The sequence below is a fragment of the Schistocerca nitens genome, chromosome 4 (genome assembly GCF_023898315.1).
Source record: "Schistocerca nitens isolate TAMUIC-IGC-003100 chromosome 4, iqSchNite1.1, whole genome shotgun sequence".
NCBI lineage: Eukaryota > Metazoa > Arthropoda > Insecta > Orthoptera > Acrididae > Schistocerca > Schistocerca nitens.
In genome coordinates this window covers 788,228,084-788,251,949 of record NC_064617.1, presented here as the reverse complement: position 1 = coordinate 788,251,949, position 23,866 = coordinate 788,228,084, and the positions used below count along the sequence as shown (strand labels likewise).

At 45.7% G+C, this 23,866-nt stretch overlaps 1 protein-coding gene across 1 annotated transcript; it reads left to right on the top strand.

The window, feature by feature from the left end:
* Positions 1-208: 208 nt before the first annotated feature.
* On the top strand, positions 209-23,860 carry LOC126251930 (trypsin alpha-3-like). The gene is made up of 2 exons (XM_049952682.1): positions 209-614; positions 23,374-23,860. Exons 1-2 carry the CDS (start codon positions 210-212, stop codon positions 23,743-23,745), a joined length of 777 nt encoding a protein of 258 aa, XP_049808639.1. The 5' UTR covers position 209; the 3' UTR covers positions 23,746-23,860.
* Positions 23,861-23,866: the final 6 nt, after the last annotated feature.

Below are 23,866 nucleotides of genomic sequence, written 5' to 3'. Positions count from 1 at the left end.
AAAACTGTAGCAAAAGGAGAAACAAGTGTTTTTATCCGTGCAGCAATTAGCAATTTGGGATGACACAGTGAATTTTAAAGGCCAAAGCTGTATACTGGTAATCTGAAGTATTTTGTTTGCGGTGCCACTGTGCTGATCTCGATAACTGATTAAACAGGTGGGTATAAAAAACGACCGACAACCGGAGGTGTGCAGAGCTGGAACGAGAGATGCTCAAGTCGACACTCGCCCTGTGCCTGCTGGCTGCCGTCTGCAGCGCTGCGCCTTCCTGGAAGTCGCGAAGAGTGAGAGCCGACCCCGCTGGCCGTATAGTGGGCGGCGAGGCGGTGGACATCACCCAGTACCCGTGGACGGTCGCTGTGGTGTACGGCGGCGCGGACGTCTGCGGCGGCTCCATCCTCAGCGTCAGGTGGGTGCTGACGGCGGCGCACTGCCTCACCGGCAGCAGCACCTCGTACGGAGCCCGGGTCGGCAGCTCAACGCGCGGCTCCGGCGGCAGCGTGTTTGACGCCTACACAGTGATCTACCACTCCAACTACAGCGAAGACACGGCGGACTACGACATCGGTGTTGTCGACATCTTGGCCGAAATTCCGTTTAACGACAGAATCCAGGTAACACGTTGCACTCGTGTGCAGTCAGAGATAATAAACGTAAAATGCAGTTCTTCGTCAGCGCTCAGCTGCATTCCTGCTTTAAATACAGAGCACTGCCCAGGGAAATCAAAGGTCCCAGGTTTGAGTTCACATCTGGCAAACAATTTTAATATGTTAGGATGTTTTAAATCAGCACAAACTTCACTGCAGACTGTAAATTCGTTCTGGTTTTAAATATTTTGTTTGTCAGAACCGTGCTTTTACAATCTATCTTGATATCAGATCACTTAATCTATTATCTGCATTGCCATCAGTAACATGACCACCCACGTTATCATATCTCTTCACACATTGGTCTTTATGTTAAGCGCTAAGTGGTACTGGTTTCCGTTATCAGTATTCCATTCACTCGTCTTTTTAACACTTCAAGAAAATATGTTTCATCATCTCACATGTCTCAAAATATTGTTTTGGAATCCATAGTTTCAGTCAGAAAGGAATATTCCCTAGATTTTTGCAGCTTTCTTGATGACAATATTCAGCGACTCTTCACAAACATGGGGTTTGGAGGCTTGTCTGGTCTGAAACGTAGGATAGATGGTGATCTATGGTATCCCTGCCAAAATAGCACAATGCTGGGCGTGCGGTTCTAGGCGCTGTAGTCTGGAACCGCGAGACCGCTACGGTCGCAGGTTCGAATCGTGCCTCGGGCATCGATGTGTGTGATGTCCTTAGGTTCGTTAGGTTCAACTAGTTCTAAGTTCTAGGGGACTAATGACCTCAGAAGTTGAGTTCCATAGTGCTCAGAGCCATTTGAACCATTTTGAACCACAATGCTGGTGCACGCACAAGTGTTTCGGGGCACATCGTTCATCGTACATTATTGAACTTGGAGCTCCGTAGCAGACCACTCCTATGTCTTCACATGTTGACCAACGACATCGACAATTACGACTGCAGTGGGCACAGGACTATCGGCATTCGGTCGTCGATCAATGGAAACGTGTCGACCCTTCTGGTGAATCACATCTCCACAAACGCCGCCATCGAGCTAGACGGCGGCTCGAAACGTGCAGCGCTCAGCGACGCAGGCTAGTGGGAGCACTATTATGCTGTGGGAGACATTCTCATGCACATACATGGAACTGCGTTAGTAATCGAAGACACGCTGACAGCTGCGAACCACCTGCATCTCTTCATGCTTGATGTCTTCCCCTATGGCTGATGTTATCTTTCAACAGTATAACTGTCCGTGTCTCGAAGCCACAACCGTGCTGCAGTGGTTTTAGGAGTATTATAGAGAACTTACGTTGATGTCTGGGCTGCAAATTCGCCTGATGTAAATCCTATGGAACCCATTTGTGTCGCTAACGGGCGCCATTATCGCACACGAAAATCAGCGGCTCGTTATTATGCGAATTGCATGACCTATGCGTAGACATCTATTACCACATACCTCCACAAACTACCAACAAACTGTCGGCTCCCTGATACGTAGAATCAGTGATGTACTTTGTTCCAAGGATGGACAAACAAGCTATTAACAGGCGGTCATAATGTTTTGGCTCATCTGTGTAGATGTAGATGTAAATTTAGTCTACCTATTAAGCTATCAGTCCATCCATTTATAGGCACACAAAACTCACAGAAGAATGTTGTCTCTTATTTATCGAGAAATAAAAAGACAGAATCCCTGCTACTGATTGTCTCTCAGTAATATATCTTCGTATTAGCCCCTAATTTTCTCATTGCAGTCAGTTCGCAAGATGTATGTGAGAGGTTGTAATACGTTTGCCCATAACACTTACAAGGAGCGGTATAGAGCTCAGCTCTCAACTGCCCTTTCATCACAGTATCTCTTAGTTGCCATATTGTCACGAATATTCCAGTCTTCGATATATAGCAGTTGAATCTACCTGATTTCGACAAGTAAGGGATCTCTCCCATCAAGTCACAGATATCTACTATTTTTTTCTGTAAATCTCATCACGTTCTGACAGCAAATTTCCATTAGTAAGAAGCCTGTCTAGTCCTCCACGTGTCACTGTTTGGTATGGAACTATCACATGAGAAAAATAACACGCTAACGTCCAGGAGGAAAGTCCCAACCATGTGGAGTATACGTGAACTACACAAAGAAATTCAGAAGCGTAACACCTAGAATTCATCTATATCAAAAGATTGTCGACAATTATCCCACTGTACGTGTCCTAATCCCGTTTCTCGTTTTCCTGTGATTACTGAGTAGACATACAGCAGTTTTATGTTCTCAGAGCCTTCGTTGATACTATAGAGTTTCGTGAGGATTACATCACTTTTTCAAACGGAGCACACCTCCGTAACACGAAACTAATAGTATCACAGAGCTTCCAATACTCTATCCATTGAATCGTTTACGTACAACGATGCTACAGCCTCACCTCTATGCATAAGTCAGAGCTACTGCAAAAGTAGGGGAGATTCAGGACTGAATCACAGCTTTGCTCATATTTTTACCCTCCTTTTCTGTTTTATAGTGGACCGACAATGACACTATTCCATCAAGAGCAGAGTAAATCCACATGGGTAATACACATATGCGTAGTGCTAGTTACTTATTTAGAAGCAAGCCCAGTACTTACACGCTTAGCCAACTATCCAGTTCACCAAGTACAAGCGAGACCAAATCAATCTCAATGCCTCCTCCAGCAACACCCGTCGCCTTAGTACCTCTTATCTCGAACCGAATTGCAGTGCAACAGTCTCTAGGAGACATACGGAAGGGATTTGCGGCCACTCGTCTTCTACAACGTCACATCTAAGTGGGTGAATCACGTTCCCCTTAAAAATCCATGCAGATGAATCTGAGCCTGACAAATTCTTCTGCTTTAGCTCACCGACTTGTCAGTTCTTAGTGTTTGATTGCTTCCCTTAAGATTCCAGCAAACGAATCCAAACCAGACATTTACATTCTAATTCAGCTCACTCACGCATTATTTACTGCAAAAATCGCCAAGGGGCCCAGGTTCGATTCCCGGCTGGGGCAGGAGGTTTTCTTCGCCCAGGGACTAGGTGTTGTGTTGTCCTCATCATCATTTCGTCCCCATCTCTGACGCGCAAGTCGCCACATGTGGCGTCGAATGCAATAAGTACTTGACCTCGGCGGCCGAACTTCCACGAATGGGGGACTCCCGGCCCACAATGCCGTACGCTCATTTCCATTTCATACTACAAAAATCACTGATAACACAAGGAAAAGACTGATTAGCTAAAAAGTGATAATAAACGGTCGCCAGCCCGCTAGGGCAAAGAATCTCCAGAATCTTGAGGAAGGTAATGGCAAAGATATTTCAGCAATTAATCACTGGCGTGGCAACAGAAGGTCGTCACACTATTGCACAGCACAACAGTTCACGAGAAAATAAATGAACCGGAAAGCACTGAGTTTGCAGTTGCTTCCTCTGAAGTACAAAATTTTGAAAGTAACGTTAAATGAAATTACTAGTTAAATAAATGACTGGCTTAACTTAAACTTCGTTATGTAAACAAATAACTTTCAGTAACCTCAGAGTAACGCGACGAAAAATTTAGAAAAAGGCAAGCAATTTACTTTTGATTATTTAAAGATTGAACTGAATTTACTTTACGCAAATGAGCAGTTGGTTTCACTTTTAAAATAATAACAATAAAATACATACCAAGCCAGCAGAAGTCACTCGCTAAGCTAAATACAGAAGAAATGAAACTGCGCACTCTTAATTTGTGATGTATCCCTAGTAATTAGTTTTGCCAGTGAAATTATACGTTACTTCAAGTAGCCTTTGCTATGCAATACAAGAATGAACAGTTGATGTGGCAGAAAATCTAGGCTGAAACTGGTCTCTAGTAAACAGACTAACTGACAGTAAGTAGTTACTAAAAATGGTTCAAATGGCTCTGAGCACTATGGGACTTAATTTCTAAGGTCATCAGTCCCCTAGAACTTAGAACTACTTAAACCTAACTAATCTAAGGACATCACACACATCCATGCCCGAGGCAGGATTCGAACATGCGACCGTAGCGGTCGCGCGGTTCCAAACTGTAGCGCCTAGAACCGCTCGGCCACCCCGGCCGGCGTAAATAGTTACTTTTCATATTCTTAAGACACTCGGTGATTGTATGGAAAGAAAAGGAAAATAATGTCTGAGACAATGACAACACAGGTGCCCTACAAGTTCTAACTATTGCTAGTTATTATTCAAGTTATTCATCCTTTGTGAAAGAAATGTTGCTGGGCAATGCCAACGTGAGTTTATAATTTTGTACTTAACAGACTTACGTTGTTGTAGCTGTGCGGACCAGGAAGAATGTAGCCGACGACAATGCTGAGGTGGCTTTGTTGCTGCTGCTGTTCGATGAGAACCCCGAGTCGTGCGCAGAGCTACGTAATGTTATGGCAATAGTAGCTTCCTCCGCCTGTCCACTCCTACCGTGCTCTCAATATTCGCAGGTTAACAAATAAGGCGCGTCTACATTGGCGCGAGCGTGGCTGCACTCCATGGCGGCGGGAGCGCACTTCCGCCCTCTTTCATGACTCAAGCTGCTCTGCTTCCTCTCTGCTCGCAACGTGACAGAGATAAACAACGGCACAGCTAGTACCATTTCCTCGTTGCTATAGATACATTTCAATAAAGTTCCCTTGGCTTTTACTCGGCAATTTACAATATTTTCATTATAAATACGATCAATTATATATAGTCAAAAATAAATACACTAGTACGACGATTACGTATTAAATATAGTTTCTGTAATACAGCTTACAGCTTCAGAATCAAAAGTGCAGCGCAAGAGTGCACTTTATCAACGGTTATTAAACGGCAAACTTTTTGGATGGTGCAGAAGGTATCTTAATCTGCATTTTCCGTGTTACAATCCTCCATTGCATTGGAATCAGATGCATGTAACATGGGTCCCAAACGACTGTCAGGGTATTTAAGTACAATAATGCTGTGCAGGGTACTTACTTCCCTAATTAACAAATTGTCCAATAAAACTATAGTCTTCCCTCGTATACGTCCCATACTGATTTTAGAAACGTACTTCCATGTCGCTAGCATTCAGACAGGATCAAACTTGAAGAGTCCATTCCCACAGTTATAAACCATAGCTCTGAAACCTAGTCCTTTTTTAGCGGAGGGACCTTCCTGTCCCATTCCTACAGAAGGGGGAAGAGCCTGCGGTACTGACACTATCAAGAAGGCAGATTACCGATGAGATGGTGACTACATGTTTGAAATTCGGAGCAAATAATCAGAAGCTATAGAAAAATAACTGTAAGAACTGGAAGCTCCTGCGGTATTCTAAACAGCTTTTTCATCAGAATAATAATTTTTAACGTCAGCCATTTCCAGCCTTTATGTTTTGATCGCAGGGCTTTAGATGCTTTCCTACTACCACATTTTAGATGAGGTGGAGTTTAACAGTTCAGCTGCTACAATGACATATAGAGTTATCACTTTTTCTACATTCTACATTCCAACTACTTGACGAAGGATGCTATTTCTGGCCTACATCGACCCCTGTACTGCTACACTGAAAGATCTAAGAGTTATATTTTCTGATACAGCTTCTTACAGTTTTTCCAACATACGAGCATTATCAACGATCTCCTTATCACATTCTGACAGAAGTGGGGAAAGTCTGTGACACAATCGCTGCGAGGAAGGTGGATTTCCGATGAGGTGGTGAATAGATGTTTGAAATGTTAAGAAAACAAATATAAGCTATAGGAAAAAGAACTGTAAGAACTGGCAGCTACTGCCATGTTCCAGAAATCTGCCCCGTCAGAACAGCAATTTTTAACGTCAACCATACGTTAGTGTGCTAGATTTCTCGTTGTGATAGGTCTATACCAAGTCAGTGACGCGTGAAGGGCTAGACAGCCCTCTAACTGCTGTCGGAACGCAAAGGGATTTCGACATTCGACATTCGTGATAATATAGCGCCGGCCGTAGTGGCCGAGCGGTTCTAGGCGCTACAGTCTGTAACCGCGCGACCGCTACGGTCGCAGGTTCGAATCCTGCCTCGGGCATGGATGTGTGTAATGTCCTTAGGTTAGTTAGGTTTAAGTAGTTCTAAGTTCTAGGGGACTGATGACCACAGCAGTTAAGTCCCATAGTGCTCAGAGCCATTTGGTTTGATAATGTGGCAGGTAACAGATACTGTGACGAAAGGGCGGTTGAGAGGTGAGCTCTACATCGCTTCTTCTAAGTTTTATGGGAAAACACATTATGACCTCTCACATACGTCTTCCGAACTGCCTGCAATGAGATAAATGGGGGCTAATACGAAGATTTTTACCGAGAAACAGTCAGTAACTGAGGTTATGTCTTTTGTTTTCTAGATAAATAAGATACAACATTCTTCTATGAGTTTTTGTGTCTATAAATCGATGGACTGACGTCTCAATGGGTAGATTAAATTTACATCTACATCTACACTGAAGCGCCAAAGCAACTGGTATATGCATACGTATTCAAATACAGAGATATGTAAAGAGGCAGAATACGATGTTGCTGTCGGCAACGCCTATATAAGACAACAAGTGTCTAGCACAATTGTTAGATCGGTTACTGCTGCTACAATGACAGGTAATCAAGATTTAAGTGAGTTTGAACGTGGTGTTATAGACGGCGCCCGAGCGATGGGACACAGCATCTCCGAGATAGCGATGAAGTGAGGATTTTCCCATACGACCATATCACGAGTGTGCCGTGTATATCAGATGTAGTGTTAGCAGTTAGCCAACACTACGCACACTACTTGGTTGAGGAGGCCAAATGCACGCGTTAACTCACGCAGGCTGGCGTGAGGTCTGAAACAGGATACGTAATGAATGCTGTAAAGAAAAGTACGTAGCTTCTGGAATACTTAACTTTAATCCATCATTTGTATACATCGTTCTTGATGAGACATGCTTCATACGATAACTATCAATTGCTATGGCGCCTTGCTAGGTCGTAGCCATTGACTTAGCTGAAGGCTATTCTAACTATCTGCTCTGCAAATGAGCGAGGCTGCGTCAGTGTGCATCGCTAGCTAAGTCGTCCGTACAACTGGGGCGAGTGGCTAGTCCGTCTCTCGAGACCTGCCGTGTGGTGGCGTTCGTTCTGCGATCACTGACAGTGGCGACACGCGGGTCCGACATGTACTAATGGACCGCGGCCGATTTAAAGCTACCACCTAGCAAGTGTGGTGTCTGGCGGTGACACCACATTCCTCCCCCGCAAATCGGCGGACGGTCGTGTTACAATGCTTCCGCCCGCCGTGGGGAGGACCCCATGTTGACGTATGCGACGAGGTGGGGAGCCTAACAACAGGCGAGGCTGTGCCACCCGCACCCTGCCATTCGGTCCGAGGGGAGCTAGGAAACGCCTGAAAACCTAGTCCAGGGTGCACGCCAACATGCGGTGTATGCGCCCGTAGAGAGAGAGGAGGGGCCGAAGGGTCGACCGCTATCGGGTCGGAGCGCCCGACTGGCGAAGACGACAGATGGGCCGGAGCGGGCAAGAGTTCCATGCCGGAGGACAGCTGGTCACGGGAAGCGATCGGCGGCGCGTGACCCAGGGAGGCGCTGGGCGGCAGCAGCGAAGCGTCCACTGCGGGCGGCGGCGGCGGCGGCGGCGGCGGCGGCGGCGGCGGCGGGAGGACCGGCGGCGGCGGTGGCGCGTCGCCATGGGGAAAAATGGAAGGCAGCGTCGGGAACACCTGGGGATGAGGCGAGCCAGGAGATGGGTCCCCAGGGCGCTGACCGGACGACACCGTCGCTGAAAGCAGACGGGGAGCGGCAGAACCCAGGCGACGACAGAGGCGCAGCTGATTGAGATGCCGACGCACCTCACCAGAGGCCCCCAAAACCAAATACATCTCGCGGCCGAGGCAGCGAAGAATGCGCCCTGCGAGCCAACGTCGTGAACCGCGATAGTTGCGATAGAATACAACGTCGCCTGGAACAAAAGCAGGTGGCTGCCGCTGCACAGGAACCTGATGCGGCGGATGCAGCAAAGACATCAAGGTTCGATGAGGACGACCGTGGAGCAACTCAGCCGGCGAGCGACCATCTCGGGGCTGAGAGCGATACGAAGACAAAAAGAGCAACAACGCGTCCTCCCGAGAATGCGACTCTTTCAACTTCAACATCTGTGACTTGAAAGTCCGGACCAATCGTTCAGCGGCACCGTTGGACTGAGGCGAAAACGGCGCGGATGTCAGATGTTGAATACCATTGGCCTTGCAGAATGACTGAAATTCTGCGGACATGAATTGTGGGCCATTGTCGGAAACAATAGACAGTGGAAGACCTTCAATGCAAAAAATAGCGGATAACGCTTGGATGGTGGCAGATGACGTCGTGGAAGACATCCGCACAACAAAAGGAAAATTACTGAAAGAATCGACCAGAACCAACCATCGAGCATTCCAGAAGGGACCAGCAAAATCGATGTGCAAGCGTTGCCAAGGGGAAGTGGCTATCGGCCATGCAAAGAATTTCCGCGGTGGTGCGGATTGTTGTTCGGCACATGCCATGCAAGAAGAGCACATATTCGTAATCGCAGCATCGATTCCGAACCAAGTACAGTGCTGACGAGCAAGTTGTTTCGTTCGCACTATACCCCAATGTCCTCGGTGAAGAAGCCGTAAGACAGAGGACTGTAACGAATGGGGGACCACAACTCTGGACTGATCATTATCAGAATGCAACGACAAAACACCACGTCGTACAAAAAGTCTCTCCTTGTGAGCAAAAAATCGGCGAACCAACGGATCCTCGATCCGTGATTTTGACAAGGCGCCATTCGTATTACATTGCATGATCTACAGAGTCTCACTTGTATCGTCAAGAGCGATGTACAACAATCTAATATATGTAGTGTTAGCAGTTAGCCAACACTACGCACACTACTTGGTTGAGGAGGCCGAATGCACGCGTTAACTCACGCAGGCTGGCGTGAGGTCTGAAACAGGATACGTAATGAATGCTATAAAGAAAAGTACGTAGCTTCTGGAATACTTAACTTTAATCCATCATTTGTATACATCGTTCTTGATGAGACATGCTTCATACGATAACTATCAATTGCTATGGCGCCTTGCTAGGTCGTAGCCGTTGACTTAGCTGAAGGCTATTCTAACTATCTGCTCTGCAAATGAGCGAGGCTGCGTCAGTGTGCATCGCTAGCTAAGTCGTCCGTACAACTGGGGCGAGTGGCTAGTCCGTCTCTCGAGACCTGCCGTGTGGTGGCGCTCGGTCTGCGATCACTGACAGTGGCGACACGCGGGTCCGACATGTACTAATGGACCGCGGCCGATTTAAAGCTACCACCTAGCAAGTGTGGTGTCTGGCGGTGACACCACATCACATCTCAGACGTCTTCGGCTGGAAAAAGATTCTGCAAGAACGGGACCAACGATGACTCAAGGGAATCGTTCAACGTGTCCGAAGTGCAACCCTTCCGCAAATTGCTGCAGATTTCAATGCTGGGCATCAACAAGTGTGAGCGTGCGAACCATTCAACGAAACATCATCGATATGGGCTTTGGAGCCAAAGGCCCTATCGTGTACCATGACGACTGCACGACAAAAAGCTTTACGCCTAGCCTGGGCCCGTCAGTACCGACATTGGACTGTTGATGACTGGAAACATATCGTCTGGTCGCACGAGTCTCGTTTCAAATCATTTTTTAGTTTAGTTTAGTGTTGTTTAACGTCCCGTCGACAACGAGGTCATTACAGACGGAGCGCAAGCTCGGGTTAGGGAGGGATGGGGAAGGAAATCGGCCGTGCCCTTTCAAAGGAACCATCCCGGCATTTGCCGGAAACGATTTAAAGAAATCACGGAAAACCTAAATCAGGATGGCTGGAGACGGGATTGAACCGTCGTCCTCCCGAATGCGAGTCCAGTGTGCTAACCACTGCGCCACCTCGCTCGGTGTTTCAAATCATATCGAACGGATGGACGTGCACGGGTATCGAGACAACCTGATGGATTCATGGACCCTGCATGTCAGCAGGGGATTGTTCAAGCTGGTGGAGGCTCGGTAATGGTGTGGGGTGTGTGCAGTTGGAGTGATATGGGACCCCTAGTACGTCTAGATACGACTCTGATAGGTGACACGTATGTACGCATCCTGTTTGATGACCTGAATCCCTTCATGTCCATTGTGCATTCCGACGGACTTGGGAAATTCCAACAGGACAGTGCGATACCCAACACGAACAGAACGGCTACAGAGTGGCTCCAGGAACACCCTTCTGAGTTTAAACACTTCCGATGGGCATTAAATACCCCAGACATCAACATTATTGAGCAAATCTGTGAGGCTTTGCAACGTGCTGTTCGGAAGACACCACCTTCCCCTCATACGCTTATGGATTTATGGACAACCCTGCAGGATTCATGATGTCATTTCCCTCCAGCACAGACGTCCTGTTGCTGCACTTCTGTGTACTCGCGGGGGCCGTACATGATATTAGGCATGTGTAACCAGTATCTTTACATGCATACTTCGCAAACCATTGCACGATTTGTGGCGAAGTGTTTTTTTGTACCATTACAAGACTTTTCCTTTCCTGTTCCACTTACAAACAGAGCGAGGGAAAAAAGTCTATCTCTATGCCTCTGTATGAATGTTAATTTCTCGTATCTTATGTTCGTGGTCCTTATGTGAAATGTGGCGGCAGTAGACTCCTGCACTCAGTTTCAAATGTCGGTTCTCTAAATTTTCTCAGTAGTGTTCCTTGTAAAGAACATCGCCTTCCCTCTGGGTGTTCCCATTTGAGTTCTCGGAGTATCCAGCCACTAATTTTGCAGGAGCCAGTAGGAATTCTTCTACAGGGCTTATTCTAAGGAAAACCCAGGTCGTTAGTCTCATACGCGTTTGGGATGGGGTGGTCAGCAGACAGTTATTTTGCTATTGTTATCTGGGTCAGCCTTTCTGGCATGTTTCGGAAACACGTCTCAGAAAGTTCCGGTTTGCATGTGGGAGGAGGGGAAGCGTATTGTTCAAAATCTTGATATTTACCCCAGTGCCATTTAAGTGCCCAGTCCTGAAAAATATAGGGCGACTTTTGCGAGTCTGGAGTCATTAACATCTGTCGGGCGTGGTGAGTGGTGGCTTGTCGACTGAGAGTAGTACAGCCCCAATGTGCAGGCTGAGGTTCGCGATCTAGTGGCAGTGGTGGCAGCTGTTCGCATGCAGCCTGGCTGCGGTGGAGGAGACGGCGGAGGAGGTGTAGCGGGGGCGGAGAAGAGAGTGAAACATGCTGCTGCTCCAATCACCGTCAGGGTGCAGCAGGATTCGTTATAAGCCAAAGCATTATGACCACTGCCCACCGTGGTGCTGGATGTGGCCTGGTGGCATTGCCAACACGTGAGTTTTTAACAGACATATACAAGTGGAGCAGACACAGACAGGTAATCACCCAAGCAAAAATATGCAATGCAAATGGGGAAATTCATTGATATAAGCGACTTTGATAAAGGGTAGATTACTACCACGCAGAGCATGTGAACGAGTATCCTGTAAATGGCGAAGCTGGTGGAATGTTAGCATCCTGCTGTCGTGAGCATCTGTGGAAAGAGGAAGAAGGACAGTGAAACAACCACTAGGCGCTAAATGGTTGGACGTCCACGACTCTTCACAGAATACGAGGTTCAGAGGATTGACTGCTCAGTAATGCAGGATGGTTGGTGATCTGTGGCATCTCTGCCGAAAGAGCACAATGCTGGTGCAAGCACAAGTGTTTCAGAGCCGCCGTTCAAGTTACATTGTTAAACTTGGAGCTCTGCAGCAGACCACCCCTACGTGTTCACATGTTGAACCAGCGACATCGTCAATTACGGTTGTAGTGGGCTCAGGATAATCGGGATTCGACCGTCACTCAATTGAAATGTGTTGGCTCTTCGAGTGAATCACAATTTTGCTACACTAGGTAGATGGTCATCTCCACAAACGCCGTCATCGAGATGAACGGCTTTGCGAAAAGTGCAGTGCGCCATGGACACAGGCCGCTGACAGCAGTATTATGCTTTGGGAGACATTCTCCTGCACGTGGATGTGACCTGTGGTGGTAATAAAAGACAACTGACAGCTGCGAACCACCTGCATCCGTGAACGCTTGATGTCTTCCCCGATGGCAATGTTATCCCTAGCAGTATAATTGTCCGTTTCTCGGAGCCAGAACAATGCTATAGTGGTGTGAGGACATTGTAATGAACTCACGCTGATGCCTCAGCGACCAAATTCGCCTGAAGTAAATCCTATGGAATCCATCTGGGTCGCTACCCGATGCCACCACTGCATACACAAATCAGCAGCCCATTATTTAAATGAATTACATGACTTTTGTTTAGACATATAATACCATATTCCTCCACAAACCTACCTACAAACTGTCGGATACCTGATATGCCGAATCAGTGAAGTATTTCGATCCAAGGATGAGCAACCAAGATATGAACAGGTGACAATGTATTCTGGCTCTTCAGTGTACTTCCATCGGCACGACAAAGCAACCAACACACAGAACATAACTAGCATTAGATATCTTCAGTTATTTGACGACGATTGCCACCCATTTTAGTATCGGAGGAAGCGACTACCTACCCTGTTGGGAAGCCCTCAGAGACATCACGGAAGTGTCTGGAAAGTTTACCTGTGAGCGTAATCAAACTACATGAAAAAAATTACTCACCACGCAAAGAGGCTGTCATGATCAATTTAATTAATTTGTCAGTCAATTTGATGTCAATGACGCGCTGCTGGGCGGCTGGAAGGGAGTGCGAGAGTACCATGGATATGATTCGCGACGTGGAATGGTAACCACACTCTTTTGAGTTGCAGCGAAACCTTTTAATGAAATATCAGTCTCCCACCTACACAGGAAGAGGTGCCGATCATAATGAAATCAGCAGTATTACCGAATTCATAAAGTGATACATAACATTAACCTGATATTTACAACTCCTCTATGCTGCTACTTTAAGATGCTTCATTGGTGATGAGGCATTTGTCAACGTTAGGAGAGTTTGAAAGTGAGGAGGCTTTCTGTGCTATTAGCACTCAGTCATGAGTAAATAACAGGTTTAATATTCTAGTCCAGTGGTGCAGGACGTAACAGTTATTAAGTTGATAAGAACAGATTTTTTTACCTGGTGAGAGAATATTTAGAGGAAATATAGCGTATACCATACTGTTGTACAAAATTTTCACAAAAAGTAAACGATACTTTAGCAATGTGATAACATGGGTATGCTCTGATTTCTTCCGACTTCGAAAATAACTCGTATAAAAAGGGTGAATCTACATTTCATGTGAGAAATTCAAGATGTATGAACAAAAACATCCGCATTTCGGATTGGGTAAACTGGATTTTTAAACTGGGGCCTCTATGTCAGGGGTGCAGTTGCAGTTACAGCTGTATGTCCAAGTCGCACCCGCTTGTCTCGCAGTGCGCCACAGCCAGCTGAAGAAGTGGCCATGAGGCTTTGGTCGACTGGAAGTCGTGGTTTAATCTTGTGCAACCAACAGATACAAGGAATACTCCGAACTGTCAGCTCTTGTCCTCAACCGTGGGAACAAAATTGGTGGCTGCTCTTGTGGCACCTTCTGGGTGGCCGAATAGCGAACTAACCATTATGCTAAGTGGCGACAGAAACGGATGTGTGTGAAGATTCAATATTGGAGGTGTTTGCGCTCGATTATTATTTCCTCCATGTAAATTGATCGGTTGACGGTGGTCATGGTGACCGTGTCTCCAGCTTCTAAGCATCTGGTACAACTGGGGTGTGGATACCAGGAAATGGGCGCCCAACTGCCAGCAAGGCTGATGTATTTGCGGGTCTCCTAGTCCGCGCCTCGCACTCCTGCAGTCGGGAGGTTGCGTGCGCTTCGCGATAGTGACTGTGTGCGATTGGAAAGTTTTTTTCACCAGATATGTTTAGCGTAAGGTGGAAGAGTTGTGGTGGAGTTGGTTCTTACAGCGCATGGAGGAGGGTGCTTGTGTTCTCAAACTCGGTGCATACAAGGCCTCAGATATATTTGACTCTACGATCTACATGTGGCAGAAATTTGATTAATTGAGTTGCAAAATGTATATGTCTGATTCTCAAACATTGAAAATATGTTTTATTACAAAGAAGAAGCATCGTAATGTGGTGGAGAGTTTAAGCAGCCTATGTGACCTACAGCTTCAAAAGCTTTTTTCCCTTTCTTATACCCTGTAAATTGTTAAAAATTGATTTGATAGAGTAGTGCATATGGACTTATTTCCCGCCTTTTTTGATATCGCAGTTGTGCCAGCTCCTCCTTTGTCTCCAGCATTAGCCAGTAGGAATACAATATTCTGATGAGGGATGGAAACCTCAGTGTGGTTGGGCATATTGATCCGTGCAGGTGTTCACACTTGAGAGAGAGAGAGAAAGAGAGACAGACAGACAGACTGGAAGCAAGACTGGAACTTCTCAGTCAAAAGGTTTCTGTGACCTGATGCTTTGTTTGGGGGCCACGAGAACAGTTGGGTGACTCTTGGGTGGCTTGGACCTGTATCAGTGTGTGTGGCTCCCAGCGGTAGTGGGCTATGTGGCCCCTAACAGCAGTTTCTCTGCCATCTCACAGTCAGTATGGAGGATGGGCACTACACGCATGCCAATGCATAGCGATGTTAGCGGTGTGTGCTGGGACTTACAATCTCAGAATGCATCATTAACCATTAGTCTTCTGCAGTGAACAGAGCTGTTGGCACTCAGTGCTCGACCTCACGCCACCAGTGCCTAGCCTGCAGGTACTGATGATAGTGCACCCAGTGCCAGGCCGGCAGACATATATGTGGGAAACCCAAAACAGCGGCTAATGTAACACACTTCATTCCATTCCTTGGAGCTTACAGTTATTACGTCATAGAAAGTGGGTGGGAAGGTGGGGGAGGGGTGCACATGTGAAGAGCTGAATGCACTTTTGGCTATGGGCAGTCACCCTCAGGCCACTGCCTTGGGGTGTAGTGGTGGTGGAGTATTTGGTGTGTTGCATGGGACACCTCAAGTGTCGCTTCTTTCTTCTATGGACTCTGCTACTGAGGCTCCTCCTAGTACACCTGACACAGTGCATCTGTCCTCATAGCAGAGTTAACGATGGGTTGTAAGACGTTTGTGTCACTTGATGTGGAGGGCCATTGTGGAGACTGGTTGTCTAGCCTCACCCATTCACCCTGTGGATGGACAGGTGTCTGTTCTTTCAGCAGGGTCCAACCACCACATGGGAGGAGAGGTTTACTAGTAACTGGGAGCTCCAATGTGTAAGTGTATTATGGAGTCCCTTAGGCAGACAGCGTTCAGAGCTGGAAAGAAAGCCAATGTGCACGCAGTATGTCTGCTGGGGCTAGTAGAGATTCGTGCATCTCTGAAAAGATCAATGTATTAAGCATACAAGTACTAGTAACGTCATACATCGTGAAAAGAGCTAGCAGAGAACCCAAGAAAATTCTGGTCCAATGTAAAATCGCTGAGTTGGTGCTAAGACCTTCGTCCAGTCACTTGTTGAACAATCTGGAATGGTAATTGAAGACAGCAAACTTCACATTCAAGAAATTGTCCACACAGTAGAACCATATCAACATACTGTCGTTTGACCATCAAACTGAGTCCCATATGGGCGACATAGTAATAAGCATCTCTGGCATAGAGAAACAACCAAAGGAATTAAAGAAAAATACAAGTGACAGGTCCGGATGGAGTCCCAATTCAGTTTCTCAAAGAGTACTCAGTGGCACTGGCCCCGTACTGGTTTGCATTTATCGTGAATCTCTCACCCATTGCAGTGTCCCAGGCGACTGGAAAAGAACGTCATAGACTCCTGTGTATAGGAAGGGCAAAAGAATGGACCCACAAACTTACAGACCAATCTTCCTAATATTGGTTTGCTTCTGAATTATTCAACATATTCTCAATTCGCGTATAATAAATTTTCTTGAGACTGAGAAGCTTTTATCCATGAATCAGCATTGTTTTAAAAAGCATCTCTCATACAAAACTCAGCTTGCCCTTTTCTCAAGTGTTATACTGAGAATTATGGGTGAAGGGCAATATGCAGATGCTATATTAATAGTTTCCGAAAAGCATTTGACGCGGTGCCGCATTGTAGACTGTTAAAGAAGGTACGAGTAAGTGGAACAGATTCACAGATATGCGAGTGGCTCGAAGACTTCTTTAGTTACAGAAGTCAGTATGTTTGCCTCGCTGGCGAATATTCGTCAGGGACAAGGGTATCATCAGGAGTGCCCTAAGGAAGTGTAATAGGATCGCTTGATTCTCTATATACATAAACGATTTCACACACAGGGTTTGCAACAATCTGTTTTTGTTTGCTGATGATGCTGTGATATATGTAAGGTGTGTATGTTGAGTGACTGTAGGAGGATAAGATCCCTTAGACAAAATTTCTAGTTGGTGTGACGAATGACAGTTAGCTCTAAATGGAGAAGAATGTAAGTTAATGCGTATGAGTAGGAAAAACGAACCTTTAATTTTCGGATACAGTATTAGTAGTGTCCTGCTAGACACAGTCCTGTCATTTAAATATATGGCTGTAACATTGCAAAGCGACATTGAATAGAACAAGCTTGTAAGGACTGTGATAGGAAAGGCGAATGTATGCCTTAAGTTTATTAGGAGAATTCTAGATACTTGCGGATCATCTGTAAAGGAGGCCGCAATTAGGACACTAGTGCTACCTATTATTGAAAACTGCTCGAGTGTTTGAGATCCATACCAGGTCGGATAAAGAGAGACACCGAACAAATTCACAGGCGGACAGCTAGATTTGTTACTGGTAGTTTTGAACAACATACAAGTGTTATGGAGATGCCTCAGGAACTCAAATTGGAATACCTTAAGAGGAGATGACGTTCTTTTCAAGGAACACTATTGAGAAAATTTAGAGAATCGACATTTGAAACTGAGTGCAGAAGGATTCTACCACCGCCAACATACATTTCGCCTAAGGATCATGAAGATAAGATTCGAGAAATTAGGGCCCAAACAGAGGTGTGTAGGTAGACGTTTTTCCTTCAGTCTGTTTGCGAGTTGAACTGGAAAGGAAATGACTGGCAGTGGTACAGCGTACCCTCCGCCATGCGCCTGAAGGTGGATTGTGGAGTATTGGTGTAGATGTAGCTGTAAATGTACCCAAGTAGGAGTGCAAAGTTGGGGGGGGGGGGGGGGGGGGGAGAGCCCTTTCCTCTGCAAACTGATTAAATAAAGAACACACAGACTGAGTTGAACAATATAGTATTTTGTCAGTTGACACTGATTTGAATTTAGTTTTGTGAGATCCTTCCTTTCCAGCAGTTCAGTGCGGACTGAGTCTTTTTCCCGCCAATTTCCTGATTGGCAAGGGAGGGGGGAACTGGCGTTGGGGAGGGGAGATTTGGGGAATTTCCTTAGATGGGGAGAAGGGCCTCGGAACTGAACTGGGGAGAGGCTGAGAACAAAAAGTGTCATTTTTCCCAGAGGGGTGGGGGAGGAGAAAGGGGAAGTTGAGTGATGAGGGGTTTCCTCAGAAGGATGGATTATTCCCAGGGGATCACAAGTCAACTCAAATGTGTCATAAATCAATTAGCATAATAACAGGTAAAGGCTGAGAGGGGAGAGGGAAGGGGAACTTAGCAGAACAATAGGATAAGGGACCAATGGGATGAGGATGAGTGATGAACCTCTTAGCAGAACAATAGGTTAAGGAGACAGGATGAGTAGGGAGAATGGTGGTTTAATTGACCAATTTAATTAATTAACATATAAATTGGATATAAAAAGTGCCCCAGTACCTGCCTACTCCACTACTGGTGCAGAGGCCTGGGGTGCATGACCTCTACATTGGCAGGGTTGCAATGAAACGGTGAGTGGTTGTCAGGATGATGGCTGATGGTTGCTCAAAAGAACATCATCATCAGACATTTTACTGAAGAGCAAACTGCAACACTCATAGTGACATTGAGTGGTGGCAACACCCTCCTGGACATTTTATAGAGACAGTGAGGTGGTAGGCGTGGTTGCACCAGTTTTCAGGAATGCTGACATGCAGAATATGTGATAGGGTGTGTGTGGTTTGCAGCTCAGCATAGTATTGCGCTGTGGTCCTTGTAGAGAAAGACAGTCACCAGCAATAGTGCCACTCTTGCAAGCATAAATGTACAGTGTCTGTATGCCTGCCCAGGGCTATGTCATTTTTCCTTCTGGTATCGCAAGTATATACATCAGTGTTCCTTTTATACTGCAGTGGATTATTTACAACTAACGTCATGACAGTATCAGCAGTCAGAATGCCCAACTCGTTAAACAGGTGTCTACAAAATGACTGTGGGTGAGCACCCCATATTATTCTTATAGCACGTTTTTGAGCAATGAAGACTTCCTTTCTTATAGATGAGTTTCCCCAGAACATTATTCCATACGAAATTCTTGACTGAAAATGTGCAAAATATATCAACTTACTGACTTGTCTCTCCCCCAGGTTTGTAATGATTCTAAGTACAAATGTGGCTGAACTAAGATGTTTTAAGAGTTCCAAAATGTGCTTCATCCTTTTAAATTTTCATCAATATAGACATCAAAGAATTTTGAAGTTTCCCCCATAGTTATTATTTTCTCACCATGTGTTACACTTATCATTGATGAAGTACCCCTAGACGTGTAGAATGAATATGTTCTCTCTTTTTAAAAGTGAGGGTGAGACCATTCACAGAAAACCAATAAATGATACTTTTAAGAACATCGTTCACAACTTTCAGTTTCTCTATGCATGCTTGGATTGATTACAATGCTAGTGTCATCTGCAAAAAGAACAAATTCTGCTTGTTGTCTATTAAATTGAAGATCGTTTATATATATGAGGAGAAATAGTGGACCTAAGATTGAGTCTTGGGAAATCCCAAATGTGATTTCTCCCACATTTCGATAATTTTATGTATTTGTGAAATATTAAGGGCCCCCATGTGATGTTTCTTCTACAGTTCAAGGTCGAGTTAAATAAAAATCTTAAAATAATTTCATATGTGATTTATTAAACGAAAATGGAACCGAGTGGTAGTATTTTTCGACCCAGTCGTTTCCTGATGTTCAACACACTTCATCCAAATGGTTCAAATGGCTCTGAGCACTATGGTACTTAACTTCTAAGGTCATCAATCCCCTAGAACTTCGAACTACTTAAACCTAACTAACCTAAGGACAACACACACATCCATGCCCGAGGCAGGATTCGAACCTGTGACCGTAGCGGTCACGTGGTTCCAGACTGTAGCCCCTAGAACCGCACGGCCACCCCGGCCGGCACACTTCCTCCAGTGCACAGGAAATACACAGATTCCTCAGGAAAGAAATTCCTGTAGTGGTGTGCGCAACCACTCGTGGACTGCCTGTTGCGCTCTTCATTGGGGCGAAATTTCTTTCCTCCCATAAGTCTGTTTGAGAGGTCCAAACACGTGGTAATCATTTAGGACATAGTCTGGTGAATATGGCGGATGAGGAAGAGTATCAAAGTGAAGATCTGTAATGATTGCAGTTGTTGCGCGGGCAGTATGAGATCGAGTATTGTCATGCTGCAAAATGACATCTGAAGTCAGACATCCACATAGATTCGATCTGATTGCAGGTCGAAGACTATTTTTTAGCAAATCGCATTATGATGCTGATTCTCCTAGGCATGTGACATTTAAAAGTAATGGCTCGTTCATCCCAGAGAGTTAGCAAATGGTTGACTCCAGAATTTTTTGGGTTTACAGATGAAGACTGGGGCCATTACTTTCTAGCTCCCTCGGTTTAGGGTTGGTGGTAGTGGACTCATCTTTCATCCCTGTAATGACTGTCAACATCACCTTCTCCTTCGAAGCACCGCAGAAGTTCTTTGTAGACATCAAGGCATCGCCCTTTCAATTCTGGATTGCGATGTCGAGACACGACTCTTGCAGACACTTTGCAAAACTAAGTACTTAATGAAAATGCGACGTTGTCAGCCATGATTAAGGGTATTTCATCCACCGAGACATGGCCACTGCCCATCACAATGGCTTCAGATGATGCAGTAAATTGTTGTGTTACTGCACTGTGTGCCTGACGTGGGTGGGGACCGTCTACCACCCGTCGTACAGTTTCTGACCTTCACACCCCACCATTAGGTTTGCTGCAGTGATAAACGTGCCTCACCATATTGGACTATCATTCGCCGATGGATTCGTACCTTCACTGCTCAAAAAACGGAGAACGCTTGTTCTTACTGGAACAAGTCGCAAGCAGTGCAGCAATTGTAAACTGGCATTGTGGCAGAATTTCGCTTCTCTACAGTATGCTATCACACGTTTGGCGTTCAATGAAGGACTGTTAACTGTACGGTAGTTAATAGAAAAATATGGTGGGAAATGAAATGTTTATTACGTTTGCCGGACCATGACTTGAACCTTTGCCTATCGCAGACCGACTGAGGTACCAGAGGACGACTCATGACCCACCCTCACAGCTTTAGAGCCACCAGTATCTCATCTCGTACCCACTGAACTTCACAGATATTCTGCAGCACACCTTGTGGGACTAGTACTCCTGGGAAAGAGGAGATAAGCTGTAGTCCTGCAAGGAATGAAGGTGAACTTTCATGAAGTTTGAAAGGTAGGAGATGATACACTGGTGGAAATAAGGCTATGAGGTCAATTCACAGTCGTGCTTGGATGGTTCCGTGGTGAGAGCACGTGCCCACGGAGGGCAAAGGTCCCAGGTTCGGGTATAGGTCCGGCACAAAATTTTCAGCAAGTTTCAAACCAGTCACACTCCACTACTGAGTGAAAATTTATTCTGGAAACAATCCCTCAGCCTGTGATTAAGTCATGTTCTCGCATATCCTTTCCTCCAGGAGCGCTAGTCCTACAAGCTATGAAGGAGAACTTCTGGGAAGTTTGCGAGGTAAGAGATGAGCTACTGGCGGAAGTAAAGCTGTGAGAGCGTGTCGTAAATCGTGCTTGAACGATGAAGAATGTAGTTTTTGATACCGCATTCGGCACTTGCGCGGACTTCATTGCTCGGATTCTGCACCTACTGAAGTTCTGAGTCAGGAGAATAAAATGTTCTGCAAAAATAATGAATACGTCATCTAAAAATATATACACATGTATATTATTATTATTATATGTGTCGAGACCTTTTAGGATCACGCAAAACATTCTGCCTCATTTGAGAATTATTTCTGATCTTTCACGATTTTCTCAGTTTTTCATTGTGGAGTCCCTTTTTGTCTTCAGTCCACTTTGTCCCTGGCTCCTTTGCGATTTCATTCTCTGACTTGACATTCCACTTGTATATCTCTTCTTGTAAATATTTCTGTCTTCAGTTTCTATTGGATCGATCTGTGCTCTTTCTTGGTCAAGTTTGACTTGTGTGATCCAAGCACTGTTGACTTGACCACTCGTACGTATGTCAGATTCTCTTGGTGAGTCTTGTCGGTTGTAGGCTACTGATGTGCCTGTGGAACTTTAACCTTCTTTTTCTGATATCTGCTACTAGGTTTGACATCTTCTCTGTGTTTTCCCTACAGCGTAATCTGTATGTCTTTTCTGTCAGCTTTGGTCTGAGAATTTTTCTCATGATTCTGCGTTCTTCCTTCAGTAGCCTATCCACGTGACTTTTCGTAAGGAGTTTTAGAGTACCACTTGCATGCAGTATTTCAGGCTTGTTTACTGTGTAGTAGTATCTGATCTTTGTTTGTATGGACATGCTTTCCTCATTACACGTGTAGTGTTCTGCTGTAAGCTCTCTTCATTTTTTGTGCAGTCGAGTCTTTCGTGAGACCTTTTTTTCCTCCTGTTGGTTCGAGAAGTTCATCTAAATATTTGAAATGTGTAACTTTGTTATCTTGTCGTTTTTTGTGCCTAGTTTTTGTATGTTTAATTTTGAGCATAGAATTCAGACGTCCGGAAGGAGATTTGCAGACCAACTATTTCTGCAAATTCTTTAATATTTCTATTTGTTTAGTTGCTGTATCTTCGTTATCCGAGAATATGGCCAGGTTCTTCTGCGAAAATTAGGTTTGAAATTTCTTTGTCCTGGGATTTTCCTAGTCGTGTTGGTTTCCAGTGTCCTTGAATTTTCAGTTCTTTTTCCCATTCCGTCATTACTTTGTCCAGGAATAGGTTGAACAACAGTACACCTTGGCGCACTACAATTTTGATCACGAAGGGATCAGAGATGTCACCCATGAATTGAATTTTCGATGCTGCGCCAGCCAATGTCTGTTTGATTAGTCGTAGTGTTACGTGGTCGAGTCTCTGTTCTTTTAAAATGTTGAACGAGCATTATCGGTCAACAGAATCGTACGGCTTCTTGAAATCTATGAAAGAGCAAATGATCGGAGTATTCCTAATAGCTTTGTAGTTTAGAATTATTTTCAGATCGAAGATCATTTTTGTGCATGAACAACTGGGGCAGGAGCCGGCCTGGTAAAAAAAGGCGAAGGTCCAAGGTTCGAGTCCTTTGAAGGTCCCAGGTTCGAGTCTCCGTCCGCCACCTAGTTTTAATCTGCAAGTAGGTTTCAAATCATCGCGCAATCCGCTCCGGAGTGAAAATTCGTTCTGTTTATCACGTTTTTAAGTTTCTTCATTTGATTCCTCCTCGTTTATGATGTATATTCCGATCGTTCAGATAAAATCCACTGGAAACACGAAGGTAATCGGTCTTAAACACAGATATCTGAGTCAGAATGTTTACTTCCTGTATGTTGGCAGCCTGTCAGCCTAGCGACGTCGGAGCCGGCAGCCGGCACGCTGGTGACGGCCACAGGGTGGGGCGCGCTCTGGCACGACGGGCCGGCCGCCGAACAGCTGCAGGCCGTCACGACTTCCATCGTGGACAGAGCCTCGTGCGCCGCCAGTTACGCAAACCTCGGTCTCGACATCACGGAGCGCATGATCTGCGCCGGCGATCCAGAGGGCGGCAGGGACGCGTGCTCTGGAGACAGCGGCGGACCCCTGGTGGAGGGATCCACGCAGTACGGCGTCGTTTCCTGGGGCCACGAGTGCGCTCTGGCCGATTACCCGGGCGTCTACGCCAACGTCGCTGCTCTGCGCTCCTGGATCAGCGAAACAACAGGCGTGTAGTGAGTTACACTCGGCCCTGCTGCTAGGGTACTTGAAGTTCTCAGGGTATGAGATAGCAATGAAGGCTTGTGAAACTTCTCTGAGAAATGCATTATTGTGGATGCCCCAATGATTAATTTTC